The 17,375-nt window shown below is 44.9% G+C and overlaps 1 protein-coding gene across 1 annotated transcript in view; it reads right to left on the bottom strand.

Moving 5' to 3' along the window:
- dcc (DCC netrin 1 receptor) overlaps window positions 1–17,375 on the bottom strand; it is a 205,214-nt gene that overhangs the window by 47,726 nt on the left and 140,113 nt on the right. The window contains exons 14-18 of the mRNA XM_068574751.1: window positions 16,718–16,828; window positions 14,833–15,027; window positions 12,009–12,104; window positions 4,369–4,607; window positions 3,061–3,199 (exon numbers count right to left, since the gene is read on the bottom strand). Coding sequence (XP_068430852.1) covers window positions 3,061–3,199; window positions 4,369–4,607; window positions 12,009–12,104; window positions 14,833–15,027; window positions 16,718–16,828 — 780 coding nt within the window. The remainder of the gene's footprint in view (window positions 1–3,060; window positions 3,200–4,368; window positions 4,608–12,008; window positions 12,105–14,832; window positions 15,028–16,717; window positions 16,829–17,375) is intronic.

Genomic DNA, 17,375 nt, shown 5'->3' with positions numbered 1-17,375 from the left:
AAGAGGTCAAAATTGGTTCCACAGTTTTCAACGGGTTAAACAATCAGGCTTCTCTTTGACCTTGACTCATAGCGATGCAGAAAAGTTGATTCACGCATTTGTCACGTCAAGACTGGACTGTAACTCCTTCACATCAGGCTGCTCGAGTAATTCTCTAACATTGGCAGCAGGTGGTTTTAGGCAGGCGGTTTCAATTTATTTAGTACACTAAATCAATTGAATTTGGAGAGCCAAAACTTTCTAAACCGGATCTGCCCTAAAGAAGGTCTGGCTCTACACATTATTATTCTGGTATAAGAAGTAAAACAAAATATGTTTAAAATATGTTTAAAGCTGGGCAGCAGTCACCAGGGATGCAGCGGCGGTGCCCTTGTAAATATATATATATATATATATATATATATATATATATATATATATATATATATATATGTATATGTATATTTATATATGCTCCGGTTTGAAGACATCACTTACTTCTTGAGCCAGAATTACTGTTAGCGCCAACACAAGGCTCGGCCCGCCCACACAGGACCGCAGGAGCTGTGCTGTGAATAAATAAAGGCCCTGGATCTAAACGCTTCATATGAGGAGACACTGGTTACAGTCAAGCAGCAATCCATTGGGTTCAACGTTATCGCGGGTGTGTTTTGAAAGGAGGGTGATAATGAGATGCTTTCCGGTCACAAACACATCCACAAGGTGGAACACACCATAATTGCAGCAGAACTGCTCATCATTTCACATCTAATTTGAGACCGTCCTCCCGAGAGAAAACCAGCCGCATGAATCCTGATAGAAAAAGAACTGGAGGCGATATGAACTGCGACTGACTTGTTTGTTTGGGGGGGAAAGAGGAAGTCAGACTGTTGCGTGGTATTCACTCCCCCCCGCTTTGAATTCGTATTTACTCATTTACAAATCTACATTTCTTAGCAAAATCTTTGCATCGGGACAAATGTTTCACAGTTAGAACTATGAGAATAGAATGGACACAACCTAGCATGGCGCTTAAGTCTCAGAGGCATGAGATTACAACACAATCTGCCTGTTACGTTTCCATATTTCCAACAGTATAATAAGTGAAAACTTGGGACCGGTCAGAGGAGCCCGGGCGAGTGTAACGTCCACTTTTCCGTTGATGTTGAGAGATTTGCAGAGCCTGGCGCGTCACAGCTGCAAGAGTCCATCATGTACTGTCTGTTCCAACCAGAGAGGCGGAGGCAGCGCTCTGAGTTTGGCTGCTAAAATGTGCTCAGCGTTGGAGTGTCCAGAGCTGCTGGATGACTGCAGGGACCGAGTGGGCTCAGTCCGTCTGCTCGCTCTGAATGTCAACGTATTCCTGCGGGCCCCGGGGAGCCGGTGCTGGTAATGCCGTTCACGCTTAATTGGGTGACAAATCCGACAAACATGATTGTAAACATCCTGAAAGGGATACCTTGACATTCTGATTTCAGTCTGCGGCTGGGTGTCATTGTTGAGGCGGGTGTTGTGTGTGCGGGGGAGGAGAGGAGTCTCTGCATCTCACCTCACTGAACCAAAACAAGACTTCTGTGCATCCTGCTAAAAGTAATCACTGTTCAGCAGGGGAGCCAAAACAACACGCTTTACCCCGTGTTGTTTTGGTGAACCCTTGTTTCTCAAAAGATGCCTTCGTTGACTTCATCTGTTTTCCTCTGAATGATTTTTAGAGACAAACATCTGTCTGTCTCTGCATGTCAGTGAGGAGGAAGTGATGCAGCAACATTGCAGCACAACTGCCATCCTAAAAGTTCTTTCTTGACTTTGGAAACAAAAAGCTGAACTCAAGGTCCCCTGAACGGAGGATCACGTGATCGCGTGAGTTAACGGGACACAGCGTTGGAGGCGTGCTCCGTGGCTCGACTCCATAAAGTGGACAGTCCTAGTGACATCACCCAGTGGTTTGTGGACTGCCGTTGAGTTCGGAGATGTGTCTGTCACCATCTTGGAGATTCCTTTGCGACCGGTGAACAGAGCTGCCATATTTGGAGTGGTGCAGCTGGAGGACTACATCTCGGACACCTCGGGCCCAGAAAAGTGGAAGATGATGGACAGATAGATGGATATTTAAATGCTAGTACTGGGAAGTTGAAGGTGCTCGTAGTAAACGATCTAATGATATCTCTTAAGGCTGATTTACGCTCGGGTTTTACGCAGAGACGCAAGCACGCAAGACACGCATGGCCAACCTTGCGTGGTCAAATCGGCCATTTTGCGTGCGTCACCCCAAATTTCTGACTATCCGTCAAAGCAACGCGAGCCGTACGCAGCCCGGAAGGCTGTGATTGGTCCGCTAACCTCGTCCTTTCTGAGTCTCTCATTTCCGGCTTCATAGCATAATACCTCTGTTTTTAAAAGCCACAGCAGAAACACGAACAATGGATCTTGTTGAAGAACGTTTGACTGAAGAGGTCCGCAAATATGAGCATTTATAAAACCCGTCTGACGGAGTATAAGGACACGCAGATGGAGGTGAACTCCTGGAGGGAGATATCGGTGAACGTCGGCGTGCAGGTCGACTCTTAAACGGTTGTTGCGCCACCTGCTGGTCTGGCGTGTGGAAAACGCAGGGAACTAAAAATCAAAACGAGTCCGTCAACCCGACTGCGTGGCCAGCCGCAGGTGTAGTCGCAGAAGTATAACTCAGCCTTTAGTATTACTCTGCTGATGTGTTGATGCTTCCTCCACTCCTACTTTCTCCTATGTGCTACTTTTTGGTAGGATAACATTAATGAATTTAATGGTAACAGACTGAAGAGGTGTATGACCACATATGTGAGCGCTGTAGGGAACACGCCATGGGGAAATGACTAAGCACCCCAAGGGCAAATGGAGGTGCAGGGTTAAGACTTGGGTGTTGATTGAAGTTCGAATGAGGAGAGGTGAGGTTAAGGTACGGTTGGAATACACCCCGAGGATGTAGCTCGTAGTGCACAGCTAAGTACCATTCAAGATGAAACAATACGACCAGGCCTTGGGCCAGGTCTCTGGGATCCTCACGAGGTCACAGCTAAACAGGCGTGTGTGTGAGAGACCTACCTGCTTCGTACGTCGTGGCGTGCGCCGTCATGCTCCAAGTGCTGGACTTGCGGCCTTTGGTGACCATGACCGCGAACTCGTACATGGTGTTTGGCTTGAGGCCGGTGACGGTGTGGCTGAGCGCCGTGGTGTCTGCGGACTGGACACACAACAGACAAAGAGTGTTGTTCATGACGGGAGACTGAAGCTGCTGTTTTATTTGAATACAGAGGCGATGAACAGAGGCGTGCTGCCTCTAGGAAACACTTGAATAAAGCCTAAATGCATGAAAAGTTCAGAGTGCTTTTGTCCTCCGAGCATCTTATTTCACGTCTGTCGTGGAGGCAGTCCGTCCTTGTGTTTGTACTTTAAAGATTATTTCAGGATCAGTGTTCATTAACACACCCCAGCAGCTGCACGAACTCTTCTCTGTTCACTTTAAGACCAGACATCCGTTTGTCCTTGTGGCACCGAGAAAATGCCTTATTTTAAAATAAGGACAGGCTGCTCTCTCTCTGCCCTCGCCCAGCTGCAGTTCATTAAGGTGAGCAGACTGTCTGCCCTTGTATTGATTTCCTATTTCCAGTGTTTTTGAAGTTTGTGACAAGTCCACCAGAGAAGAAAAGAAGTCTCAGCAGGAGAACAGCAGATCATGAGGACTTCAGTGAAGGGCCAATCCAAACGCTTTCAGCTCATGGCTCAGTACTGACAAACTATTTGAACTGTTTCTGTCAGCTGAGAATATTTCCTAAAGAGATGTCTTGATCAATTAGAGCTTCTGAAATGGACAAACACAGATGTTCCTCCAGTCTGTTCATGCGCAGGTCGCTGCAGCGCTGGAGTGAAACTGATCACTGTTGACAGCAGCTGTGCTGCGTTTAGTCCTGACTGAAGCGAGCCGCTTGTTACGGAGCTGCGAGGGAGGCTCACCTGAGTTCTGGAGCTGCGACATCTCACACCTCAGATGATAATCATCTGCTGTGCTAACGGACTAATAATGAGGTGAACTCGAAACGTGGGCATGATGAACATGTACCAGGTCACGTCTCAAGTCCAGACCGGTGAGCACCAGGTCATCTCTCAAGTTGAGGCAGGAAGTAGGCGTGGGGATATTAAGTCATTCCAATTCAAAGGTCCAAGTAAAGTCGAGTCCAAATTCAACTTTTAAAAAAATCTTTTGTCCAGTCTCAGGCGATTTTGTCAGGTCCAGTCTAAAGTCTCCAGATGCACGACTGGAGTCTGTCTCCTGCCCAAGTCAAGCCCACACCTCTGGCGCAGATACTACTAAACCCAGGAGTGATGAAGAAGAGCTGCAAGTTCTGTGTTCACCTTGTACTTCCCACTGGTGGAGTAGCTGGTCTTCCACTTGACGGAGTAGTACCGGACCTCTGACGCCTTCTGGTTCTTGGTCATGGAGTTGTCGGCCCAGGAGACGCGGACCGAGTCCGAGGACAGAGCCACGGCTTGGACCCCCACCGGTGGGATCATGGGGGTGCTGGTGTCTGGCATGGGAGTGGGGTATTTATCAAAGAGGTGGAAGAGGTCGTCCTCGGATGGATCTATAGGGTCTGAGGGGGGTTGTTAACGGTAACCAGGGTGTTTGGGGATAATTAATGAAATCATTCCGTGTAATGAATGCGTGAAAATGAATATTCATATATGCAGACAAGTGTGAGACAAGCAGATATTCAGATTAATATAGGTTTGTCATGTGTCCATATGCACACAGGTGATAAAAAGAAACAAAAGAACAACACAATAAATACAAGAAGATGACATGCATGTTTGGATTCAGCAGGCAGCCATGTTGGTTTCAGAGGAGGGAAGAAGGAAATGAGGAGAGGATGGTTGAGGAAGTGAAAAACAGGAGAGGGAAGAGGAGAGAAAAAGACAAAGCGTCAGAAGGTAAAGGGCGTTACTTTAAACAAGAAGTGGAGCCTCAGATCCACAGAGGGTTTACGGCCTCACACACTGAAAGTGTCAGAAACCTGGACATGTTTCAGCTCAACGGAGCCGTGAGGACCACGCGTGTCATGTGAAGCACGTGAAATACAGTACGACACGGACGCAAGGTCACACATTGTTGGCTTCTGTGTATTTAAACAAATAAAACCCGTCTGTGTGGATCTGTTTCTCCAACCATTCAGAATACAAATGCTGCCTTCAGGTACCTTTAGAAATGCCGTGGATGTGCGCATGCTTTTACGAAACCTTTGTGAATCAAATGATTGCGTACTTGAACGTGTAGTTTAAATTTACTGTGAATCAATTTGAAAAGAAATACAATTTGAAATCCATTACGACTTTAACACATGGACCCTGAACACCTCGTTGGGTGTGTAAATGTGAACTAAAGAAGCACTTGAAGGCAGCAGGACACAAAACAGACACTAAAGAGCTGGAATGAAGACAGATCAAGATAGAAACACACAACAGTTGAACTTCTGGTTCACTGCAAAGTCAACGAGTCAAACAACGACTTGTAGCTGGAGAACATCTGTGTGAGGTTGTCAGGATTGTTTTACAGCTGAAAGGTCTGTAAAAGTATTAAAGATTACAATCAAAACTAGAATTGAACAATAATATACATATATATATATATATATATATATATATATATATATATATATATATATATATATATATATATATATATATATATATATATAAATAAATAAAAAAAGTATAAAGAAAGACAAACTTTTTTAAATGCTCCAGTTTAATGAATCGAGACCAGAAGCTGATCTCTGCCTCCTTTCAACTGTTTTCTGAATCTGACATCTATTTTTATCTCAGTGCCAACACACACACACACACACACACACACACACACACACACACACACACACACACACACACACACACACACACACACACACGCAGTAGACTTGTATCTGGAACATGTCATTTCTGACTGTGGATAATTGCTCGGCTCCTTTCGGCTCCAGCATCGGCCTCAGATCCTGCGGCAGCGTCCAGCCTGCTGGCCTCTAACGGGGCTGCAGGTCCGGACGCTCTCTGCTGGCACCACGTGGGTTCAAACTGACCAGCAGCGCTTCTGGTTGATCCACGTCGTAACCATCGGCGGTGGCAAGTCGACCTCATGAAGGCGCCACCTGTAGCCAAGCCTCAGTCGGCCGGACTAACAAGGAGAACGTCGTCTTCCATCATAGCTAACTAGCTAGCCAAGGTGCTAGCTGTGGACATCACTGAAGTAAGAACAAGAGCAGTCAGTCCAAACCACGCACACCCTTCCAGTTTACGGACAGTTCAACGCTTCCGGCTTCATCTTTGTGGTCTTGTTGGGACAGAGTCTATGAGTCATGAGAGGGACATACTCTCTATTTGATAAACACAGGACATGAAGTGAAAGACATGTATATTCCATATACAAAGTAATCATAGATATTGTTTAATAACTCTAGAGTTATGTTTTCCCGCTTTAAGCAGGGAGGGAGAGAGGGGGAAGGAGGGAGAGAGGGGGAGGGAAGGACAGAGGGAGGGAGAGAGAAGGGGGGAGGGAGGGAGAGATAGAGAGAGGGAGAGAGATGGAGGGAGGGAGAGAGGGGGAGGGAAGGAGAGAGAAGGGGGGAGGGAGGGAGAGATAGAGAGAGGGAGAGAGAGGGAGGGAAGGATGGAGGGGGGAGAAGCAGAGAGGGGGAGAGAGATGGAGAGAGGGAGGGAGGGGGAAGGGAAAGAGAGAGGGAGAGAGAGAGATGGAGAGTGAAATGGAGGGGGAGAAGGAGGGAGAGAGAGAAGGAGAGATGGAGGGAGGGACAAAGGAAGGGGGAGAAGAAAGGAGAGAGAGGGGGAAAGAGAGAGGGAGAGAGAGATGGAGAGTGAGAGGGATGGGGATAGAGGGGGAGAGAAGCAGAAAGAAGAAGAGAGGGTGAGAGGGAGAGGGAGATAAAGGGAGGGAGAGAGAGAGAGAGAGAGAGGGATATAGAGGGAGGGAGAGAGAGAGGGGGAGAGAGAGGGAGGGAGAGAGAGAGGGGGAGATAGAGGGAGAGAGAGAAGGAGGAAGAGATTGATGAAAGAGGTGTCTAGAGTCTCGGGGCGAGCTGCAGCAGGCGGTGTCGCTGTTAAACTGGTCGTCCAGCATCACAATAAAGCTCCAGTCAGGACAGAATACTGATCAGCTCTCCTTCCTCCACTCTCTCCTTCCTCCACTCTCTCCTTCCTCCACTCTCTCCTTCCTCTGCTCTCTACTTCCTCCAGTCTCTCCTTCCTCCGCTCTCTCCTTCCTCCAGTCTCTCCTTCCTCTGCTCTCTCCTTCCTCCAGTCTCTCCTTCCTCTGCTCTCTCCTTCCTCTACTCTCTCTTTCCTCTGCTCTCTCCTTCCTCCACTCTCTCTTTCCTCTGCTCTCTCCTACCTCCACTCTTGCCTTCCTCCACTCGCTCCTTCCTCCGCTCTCTCCTTCCTCCTCCTCTTCTTTCCTCTCTACATCCTCTTCTGTCTGCTCACTTTTCTTCATCCTTTCTACATTTTTCTACACATCTTTTCTCCCTCTTCCTCCCTGCATATCTTCCTCTTATCTTGCTACTATCTAAATCTGGACCTCTCCTACCATCCTCCCTCTATCTTTCCTCCATTCCTCTCTCATTATCTTCCATTTCCATCCATTACTTATGTCTCACACTTCCTCTCTGCCTCGCTTCCTCTATTCTCCCTCCCTCCATCCTTTCATATTGCTTTTATCCTCCGTCTCCCTCCTTCTTCCTCTCTGCGGTCCTCCAGACCTTGATTAAATGGCGGCGTGGTGGTTGGTTGAGGATCAGTTGTGTCTGTGCAGTGTGTGGGCGGCGGGGCGAGGGCGAGGGACGAGGCAGTAAATTAACGAGGACCCCGCCGTTAACGAGACGCTTTTTAAAGCTCTCGTAAAAAACTCTCCTGCAGCCTGCCACCATAAAGTGATGGAGAATTCAGCTTGTCCCAGCATGACAAGACAGACAGTGTGTGTGTGTGTGTGTGTGTGTGTGTGTGTGTGTGTGTGTGTGTGTGTATGTGTGTGTGTGAATATCTACGTGTGTGTCACTGTTGATGACCTTGTCAGAACAGTAATGGGTTTAGTTTCTGTCTCAGCCCTGAGGGTCTCAGCTTATCACACTACAACTTCATGAGAGACTACATCTCTAGAGAACATGAGACTACATCTCTAGAGAACATGAGACTACATCTCTAGAGAACATGCGACTACATCTCTAGAGAACATGAGACTACATCTCTAGAGAACATGAGACTACATCTCTACAGAACATGAGACTACATCTCTAGAGAACATGAGACTACATCTCTAGAGAACATGAGACTACATCTCTACAGAACATGAGACTACATCTCTAGAGAACATGAGACTACATCTCTACAGACCATGAGACTACATCTCTACAGAACATGAGACTACATCTCTAGAGAACATGAGACTACATCTCTACAGACCATGAGACTACATCTCTAGAGAACATGAGACTACATCTCTACAGACCATGAGACTACATCTCTAGAGAACATGAGACTACATCTCTACAGACCATGAGACTACATCTCTAGAGAACATGAGACTACATCTCTACAGAACATGAGACTACATATCTACAGAACATGAGACTACATCTCTAGAGAACATGAGACTACATCTCTAGAGAACATGAGACTACATCTCTAGAGAACATGAGACTACATCTCTACAGACCATGAGACTACATCTCTAGAGAACATGAGACTACATCTCTAGAGAACATGAGACTACATCTCTACAGAACATGAGACTACATCTCTAGAGAACATGAGACTACATCTCTACAGAACATGAGACTACATCTCTAGAGAACATGAGACTACATCTCTAGAGAACATGAGACTACATCTCTACAGACCATGAGACTACATCTCTAGAGAACATGAGACTACATCTCTAGAGAACATGAGACTACATCTCTAGAGAACATGAGACTACATCTCTACAGAACATGAGACTACATCTCTAGAGAACATGAGACTACATCTCTACAGAACATGAGACTACATCTCTAGAGAACATGAGACTACATCTCTACAGAACATGAGACTACATATCTACAGAACATGAGACTACATCTCTAGAGAACATGAGACTACATCTCTAGAGAACATGAGACTACATCTCTAGAGAACATGAGACTACATCTCTAGAGAACATGAGACTACATCTCTACAGAACATGAGACTACATCTCTAGAGAACATGAGACTACATCTCTAGAGAACATGAGACTACATCTCTACAGACCATGAGACTACATCTCTAGAGAACATGAGACTACATCTCTAGAGAACATGAGACTACATCTCTAGAGAACATGAGACTACATCTCTACAGAACATGAGACTACATCTCTAGAGAACATGAGACTACATCTCTACAGAACATGAGACTACATCTCTAGAGAACATGAGACTACATCTCTACAGAACATGAGACTACATCTCTAGAGAACATGAGACTACATCTCTACAGACCATGAGACTACATCTCTAGAGAACATGAGACTACATCTCTACAGAACATGAGACTACATATCTACAGAACATGAGACTACATCTCTAGAGAACATGAGACTACATCTCTAGAGAACATGAGACTACATCTCTAGAGAACATGAGACTACATCTCTAGAGAACATGAGACTACATCTCTACAGAACATGAGACTACATCTCTACAGAACATGAGACTACATCTCTAGAGAACATGAGACTACATCTCTAGAGAACATGAGACTACATCTCTACAGAACATGAGACTACATCTCTACAGAACATGAGACTACATCTCTAGAGAACATGAAACTGTCTATATGTATATTTTTATAACTTCAGATGTGTATATGTGTTTTGTATAGAACTCTAGATGTGTTTATGTATTCCTAAAGAATTCGAGGTGTGTCTATATATCTATATAGCAGTCAGAAGAACCATCCATCATCCATCCAGTCCAGATTGGATCGTCTGTAGAACACTGAACTCTCCAGGAAACCAGTGTTCTTCTCCTTTGGAGTGGCATTAAATGAATGAACTTCTTATAAATTGCTTCATAAAATCTGAGAGAACAATGTAGCAGCCCCATATCAGACAGAATTATTATTTAAAGAGGATAATTTTTTTTTTGTTGAAAAATCTCAGAATTCGTCTGAAGGGGAATCCTTTGGAGGAGACGGCGCCGGCAGCAGAGCTGTTATCCAGCTGACGTGCAGTCTGGTTCCTCTGCCGCTCCGTGTAAACACGGGTCGTCACAAGCTGTTTCAGCAGGACGCACAAGCTTTTTCTTTATAAATCTCGACACGCGTGTGTCTGTGTTTGTTTCCGCGTGGCTGACGACGCTTGTGTCCCGATGTCTTTCACCTTCGCTCTCATCCCGCTCTCCCTCTGGCTCCTCCTCACTGTTCTCATGCGCTCTTTCTCTCCCTGCTGTCATATCCTCCTCCTCCCATGAGCTTTCATTTAGGGCTTTCTCTCTCTCTCGTTCTCTCTCTCTCTCGCTCTGACCTTCATCTCCTCTATCTCGCTCTTCATCGCTCCCCTCTTCCTCACTTCAAGAAAACTCCATCAAAGACAACACGGGCGAGTTTAAAAATAACCTTTTGTTGAAAAGTTGATGATGACATCCCGTAACGAAGGTTAAGAAACGGCGGCCTATCGTCGCATCACGAGAGTCGGAAGGAACCTCAGGAACGTGGCATATTTATGAACGCAATAAAGGATTTATGTCGGCCGCGGGCAGCGTGGTGAGCAGAGGAGGGCCGGCTGTTTAATTCATAAGATGAAACTTGGCTGAGAGTTAGATGTGTTTCATTTATCTCACTTCTGCAGCCCATATTCTGCAGGAAAAGCTAATGAGTCTCTCACTCGTAGACACACACTTCTGCTTGTCATGGCGATTGGTGTGAGCAGTCACACAAAACACACACTTAGTTCATACATGACACACCGACGGCTGGGACGCGCATTCTTTACTCTGGATGAATATTTCAGGACTGACAAGACTGTCTCTTTAAAGTTTCTCCTGAATCAACTACAAGTACAAGCTTCCTCATGAATATCAATTAAAGACCTGGGTGGGATAGAAGATCCTATCCCCGAAACCAAGAACTATATTTAGGAAAGCAGCTGCCTCTCCTGCTGCATTCGCTATTAACCACTTGCACCGCGACGACGGTGACACACTTCTCGTGCGACTGGTAGCGACAGAAGCTACTCAAAAGCATCACTAACTAACACTACTGTGACGCTAACACATGAGCTACTGCTGCGTTCACTCAGATTAAGACCTAAATAAACTAGTCCATGTTCATTAACCCTTTTTTAAACTGGTCGGACGCTACGTAGGTAAAAGAAAAGTAAGAATTAAGTAAAAAGTGTAAAAAAGACTATATATATATATATATATATATATATATATACATACACATATTTGTACATCCCATGACTTTATTTACTACTGTATGCATGTTTATGCTGTATCCTTCCATATAAGATGCTTGTATCCAGTCGTGGTCAAAGCCTCCTTTTGTTCCTTCTTTTCTTCTTCGTCTCCAGTTGGATCTTCAAATTGCATAACTTGGCTTTGTCCACAACTTGACCGATAGTCCCGAGGAATAGCCCCGGTCTGTTTTGTCTTCTATTCTTCTTCTTTCAATTTACGGCGGACGAGGCACAGGAAGTGCGTCACCGCCTCCAGTTTGTTAAAAACAAGCATGCGGACACAGAGTGTTTATCTGCACGAGACCAGAGATGCCGGGGCCCTTCTGATACTCCTCTCACTGCTACTAATGGCAGGACGGTGGTCACGTCACCGCCATTACATTGTTCAGTCATCTACTGACATGTAACCGCTTCTCATATGTGATACTAACGTTTCATATTGTGTGTGAACACAGCGCCAGTGTGCTGTAAACAACAGGATTACTGTGATTATCAGTGTGTGTGATTGTACCTGTCAGGGATCGAGTGACCGCGCTCTCATACAGAGGGACACCCTCGCCGGCGTTATTGAACGCCTTCAGGGAAATCACATAGTGCGAGCTCGGCTCTGAGAGAGAGAGAGAGAGAGAGAGAGAGAGAGAGAGAGAGAGAGATATGATTATTTTTAATGACATTCAGCAAATACAACATAGCACATTAGCGTTTGAAGATGTAACTTTTGAGATCTTTATTTTATTTATTTTTTCCCCTCTTCTGTGCACTCCAGTTCTTTATTGAAATAATATAACATTTATTTTGACTTTGCTATAATAACGCTGGGCTTTTGCTGTGGCTGGCGCTGCTCGGCACATCACATGACGTAAGAAGGCCGGCTGCTGTTTCTTTATGCTCGTTACGTTGTTACAGGATATTTTGACCCACAAACCACAATCTTTTTTCCAAGCGTAACTAAGAGGCTTCGTTGCCTGAACCCTCCCCAGCGTTGTGCAACGTTAAGCTCGTGGCATTGTGTGCTTCTGCCAATATATACCAGCCCGATATGAAATGTATTTATAAAATGTTTTGAGCGTCGCGAGAAACGTTGTTTTCCTCTGGACCAGCTTATGTTTTTCAAGTGGTTTTTACACACTTAAACTTCAGGAAGGCTTTACGTGCTATATATATATATATATATATATATATATATATATATATATATATATATATATATATATATATATATATTGAACTGCTGGCATTTTTGTCAGTTTACTTACTACTAATAAAATGCTTTTGACGAAATATCAAAATGTTTTGTTAGAGGACTAACGACGTCTTTTACAGCTTCTGGCTTGATAAACAACGTGGTTTTGGTGATTCTTTACAGAAAACAGGCTTTTAATTCCTGCCGGCAGTTTTTTGGGGTTCAGAAGGTAAATCTGTTTACAATATATCTGCAGCTTCTTTGTATGTGTTGGTTGAAAAACATTTGAAATAAAATTTCCCACCAAAATGTATTATGAAAATGTAGCTGGAGCCCTGTGGCGCAACCTTGGAAATGATTGTGAGCTTCAACAAGTGAAGTTGTTTCCTCCGGTTTTGAGCACGTGATTTTTTTTACCAATAGTCATAACCGGTCACATGAAGACCTGAAGACCTGGAGGCCCGAAGGCTTAAAGACCTGAAGACCTGGACGCCTGAGAACCTGAAGACCTAAAGGCCTGAAGACCTGAGGACCTGAAGGCTTGAAGACCTGAAGACCTGGAGGCCTGAAGACCTGTAGACCTAGAGGGCTGAAGACCTGGAGGCCTGAAGGCTTAAAGACCTAAAAGCCTGAAGACCTGTAGACCTGAAGGGCTGAAGACCTGTAGACCTAGAGGGCTGAAGACCTGGAGGCCTGAAGGCTTAAAGACCTGGAGGCCTGAAGATCTGAAGGCTTGAAGACCTGAAGACCTGTTGACCTGAAGGCTTGAAGACCTGTAGACCTAGAGGGCTGAAGACCTGGAGGCCTGAAGGCTTAAAGACCTAAAAGCCTGAAGACCTGTAGACCTGAAGGGCTGAAGACCTGTAGACCTAGAGGGCTGAAGACCTGGAGGCCTGAAGGCTTAAAGACCTAGAGGCCTGAAGACCTGAAGGCTTGAAGACCTGAAGACCTGTTGACCTGAAGGCTTGAAGACGTGTAGACCTAGAGGGCTGAAGACCTGGAGGCCTGAAGGCTTAAAGACCTGAATGCCTGAAGACCTGTAGACCTGAAGGGCTGAAGACCTGAAGACTTGAAGGCGTGAAGACCTGGAGGCCTAAAGATCTGAAGACCTGAAGACCTGGAGACCTGTAGACCTGAAGACCTGAAGGCTGCGGCCGTATGAACCTGATCTCCATGAGATGAGGCTGGCGTTCCCTCCACGTAGCTCAATCCCTCGCATCAGTTAAACAAACGCGACGCTGCGTTCCCCAGACGCCTCAGCGCATGAATTAATGATGGCATGAATTATAAATCTGGTGTACATGTGTGCGCTCGCTCCCGTGTGTGCATGTGACACGGCGGCTGGATTTTATTTTTCCATTACTCCCCTATTATGAGACCCGAGACGGGAAATTTCATCTGCGTATGAAAAATCCCTCTATTTGTTATTGTCTTCTTTGGCATGCAGATTGCTTGCTGGTCGCTCGGGAGGATGTTTTCTCTCCCTTCACAATTAGATTTCCTCCTCAAGCTGCTTTCTTATTACATTTCTTTGAATTATTGATGGTAATTAAATGGGGATTTCATCATCACAATGAATTACTGGAACGGGAACCGGCGAGTCAATATTGGCACTTTGTCTGCAGGAGCAGCTGGATTACCGGCTGGTGAAATATGAAATATTTGGTGTTGATAAGTACATTGGAAACGTGAATTCATGGAATCACGTTTAATTTCGGTGCTGATAAGACAGTATGCATGAAGACGTTTTCTGCGGGGATGGAACGTACATCAGGGATTCAACTTCAGCTCATAACTTCCAGATTTTTTTGTTTCTCAGATCACAGTTCAAATGGACAGCGGGCCGGCGCCCCGCTGAGCTCCAGCCGGCTGTTCTCATCCAGCGCTTAGCTACAATAACTAAAAATACATTTCTGTATTTCGTAGATATCCGCAGTTGAAGATGGAACATGATGAAAAACAGACTAGTTCATGGTCTAAGTCTATGTGTGTGTTTTTTATACATGTTTATGATAATTGTTTCTATACTGTCTTGAGGAAAACTTTGTTTTTTTTCTGCTAATGGAGCCAGGTTATCAGTTAGCTTAGCACAAAAGCCGGAAGCAGCACTGTGCCTGTTCCCTCCCCCATCACCTGCCTCCCCCGTCCTCACCCAGGTTTTCGATGGCGTAGTATCTCTGTTTGCTGTCCACTCGAACCGTCTCGGCATAGGGGCTTCCCACCCCGTAGCCGATGATGTAGCCTCGAACCAGGATGTTTGGGCTGAGGGGCGGAGTCCAGGACATGATGATGCTGTTGGGCAGAGGCCTGACGTGCAGCGAGCTGGGCTGGTCGGGAACCTGACTCTCTGCAGAAACACACAATGAAGCGGTTAGCCGCAGCAGTTGTAGGTACTTAAGGCAGCCGTGGCTTACAGATGCTAACCCTGTTAGAGGTGTATTAAGCCCTAATAGGCCCTGACACTTTGTGTTATTTCAGCATCAGATTGGATCAGATTAGAGAGAAGGGGGAGGGGTGGGGGTTTGGGGGGGACGCTTCATATCACTTCATTGAGTGATAATCCATTGAAACAAGATTTTCCTCTCCCTCTGTCCCGGCCTGGAAACACAGTTAGCATGGATGTGTTTGTTTGTTTTCATCTCATCTGCTTCCTGCTGACGAGGACATCCTCCTCCTGAGATTCAGCCTGAGGTCAACTTTTATAATTAACCAATTATTCGTTGGGTGGTTTTCTCTCCAGTCATTTATGTATCTTTTACTTTATCATGGGGTACTCATTAATATTCAAAATACTTTGAACTATAATTCTAAGAGATTATAAAGTGTTTTATGAGGTCAAGTATCATTCTACCTTCTATTTTTTTTATAATTCCTATTGTTATAATGCATTACACTATTTTCCTAATGTATTAAAGTCACTGTTAAAATACATAATAGTGTTTATATGTGTAATGAAGTGAAGCACGGTCATGATTAAATCTCTACAAGAACAACACGTTGTAAAATAAAACATTAATCAAACAGTGACCATTTAGAGTAACTTATATTCAAACACACACACACACACACGCACGCGCACACACACACACACACACACACACACACACACGCACGCACGCACGCACACACACACACACACACACACACACACACACACACACACACACACACACACACATATTAAAACAATGTCCGTGAGTGACCAGCAATTATGATGCATGACCTTCCAAGTCATTATAAAATGCTTCATGATGGCTTATTAAAGCAAAATACATATTTTTATGTATTATGGTGCTTTTAACCATAATTATACAGTCCTACAAGACCATTACAATACATTTCAAGTCATTTTAATTATGTGGTTCTTCATTTATTTATTTTAAATCATCATAACATTTCTTTACACTGCTAGGCGCTGTGGTCATCATGGTCATTGGAAAAGGAGACAAGAGGAATAGTTTAGTGATAGAAAACAGACACTCTGTGTTCTATCATTCTTTTGTGGGTTTGAAAATACACTGAAATACATTTTGGGGTGACTGCTTTGTTACTGTACTTATCAGCCATTTATTACATGTTTAAAGCTTATGAATATTAAACAAGGTAAGTAAAGCGTTTCCTGTATTTTATGTCTCATTAGTTTTGTTCTTTAATGCAGCGCAGAAAAATGTGATGTAATTGCTGCAATTCAATTTTATGCTTTGTATGCTCTTGTTAAAAACCTTTCCTTACCACTTCTCCTTCACCTCCCCCTTCTCCTTCCGACCATCTCCTCCCTCCTGCCCCTCCTTCTCTCCTCTCTCCTTCCTCCTCCCTCCTCTCTCCTCCCACCTCCCTCCTCCCCTGAGGGGAATCTTCCCTCCATCTATCCATCTTAGGTAGTTAAATATTCATGTGTGTCGGGACAGTGGAAGTATTTACATGCTGTTGTACAGATCACTGCTCCCACAATCCCCTCTCTCTCTCTCTCTCTCTCTCTCTCTCTCTCTCTCTCTCTCTCTCTCTCTCTCTCTCTCTCTCTCTCTCTCTGTTCTTACCATCCAGGTCGTTCTCCGGCGTCTCAGCGTTGTACCACTCACTGGCCGGACCTGTTCCATTGGCTGTCATGGCTGCTACCTGGAAACTGTACTGACTGCCCTTCTCTAGGCCTGAAGGGAGAGAGAGAAAGAGAGAGAGAGAGAGAGAGAGAGAGAGAGAGAGAGAGAGAGAGAGAGAGAGAGAGAGAGAGAGAGAGAGATTTAGTAAATTTTTCATCCTTCATTAACAAAGAAACGTCCACAAAGCACTTTGTTACGTTGTTCCTCATAGTAGAGGAAGAGTAGCGTTAAATGGACAACATGGAGAACAATCTATATGAGGGGCCTGTTTGGCCACGCCCACCAAACATTCATGGCAACGTTGCATGGCTCCAGTAGCGATGCCTCACACAAGAACAAAGGAGATGACGATGCACTCTGACATCACAAGACAAAAACTCAGTTTTCACCTTCATGAACATCTTCACCCTGGCCAAAGTTTCACAAAAGTTCGGTTTTGAGTGAACAGAAATGTTGTTTGAGTGTGGATGAAAGCTCCAAACGCATAGAAAAAGTTACATTTACAAAAATACCTGTGTTTGTATGGACGAGGCCCCAATAACACTGACAAGTGACTGCCAATTAAGACTAAAACTCTTTGGGCTGTTTTATTACTACA

This window comes from Clinocottus analis, unplaced genomic scaffold, assembly GCF_023055335.1.
Source record: "Clinocottus analis isolate CAN_PGR_092001 unplaced genomic scaffold, fCliAna1.0.p SCAF_13, whole genome shotgun sequence".
NCBI classification, from domain to species: domain Eukaryota; kingdom Metazoa; phylum Chordata; class Actinopteri; order Perciformes; family Cottidae; genus Clinocottus; species Clinocottus analis.
This window is presented reverse-complemented; position numbering and strand designations above follow the sequence as displayed.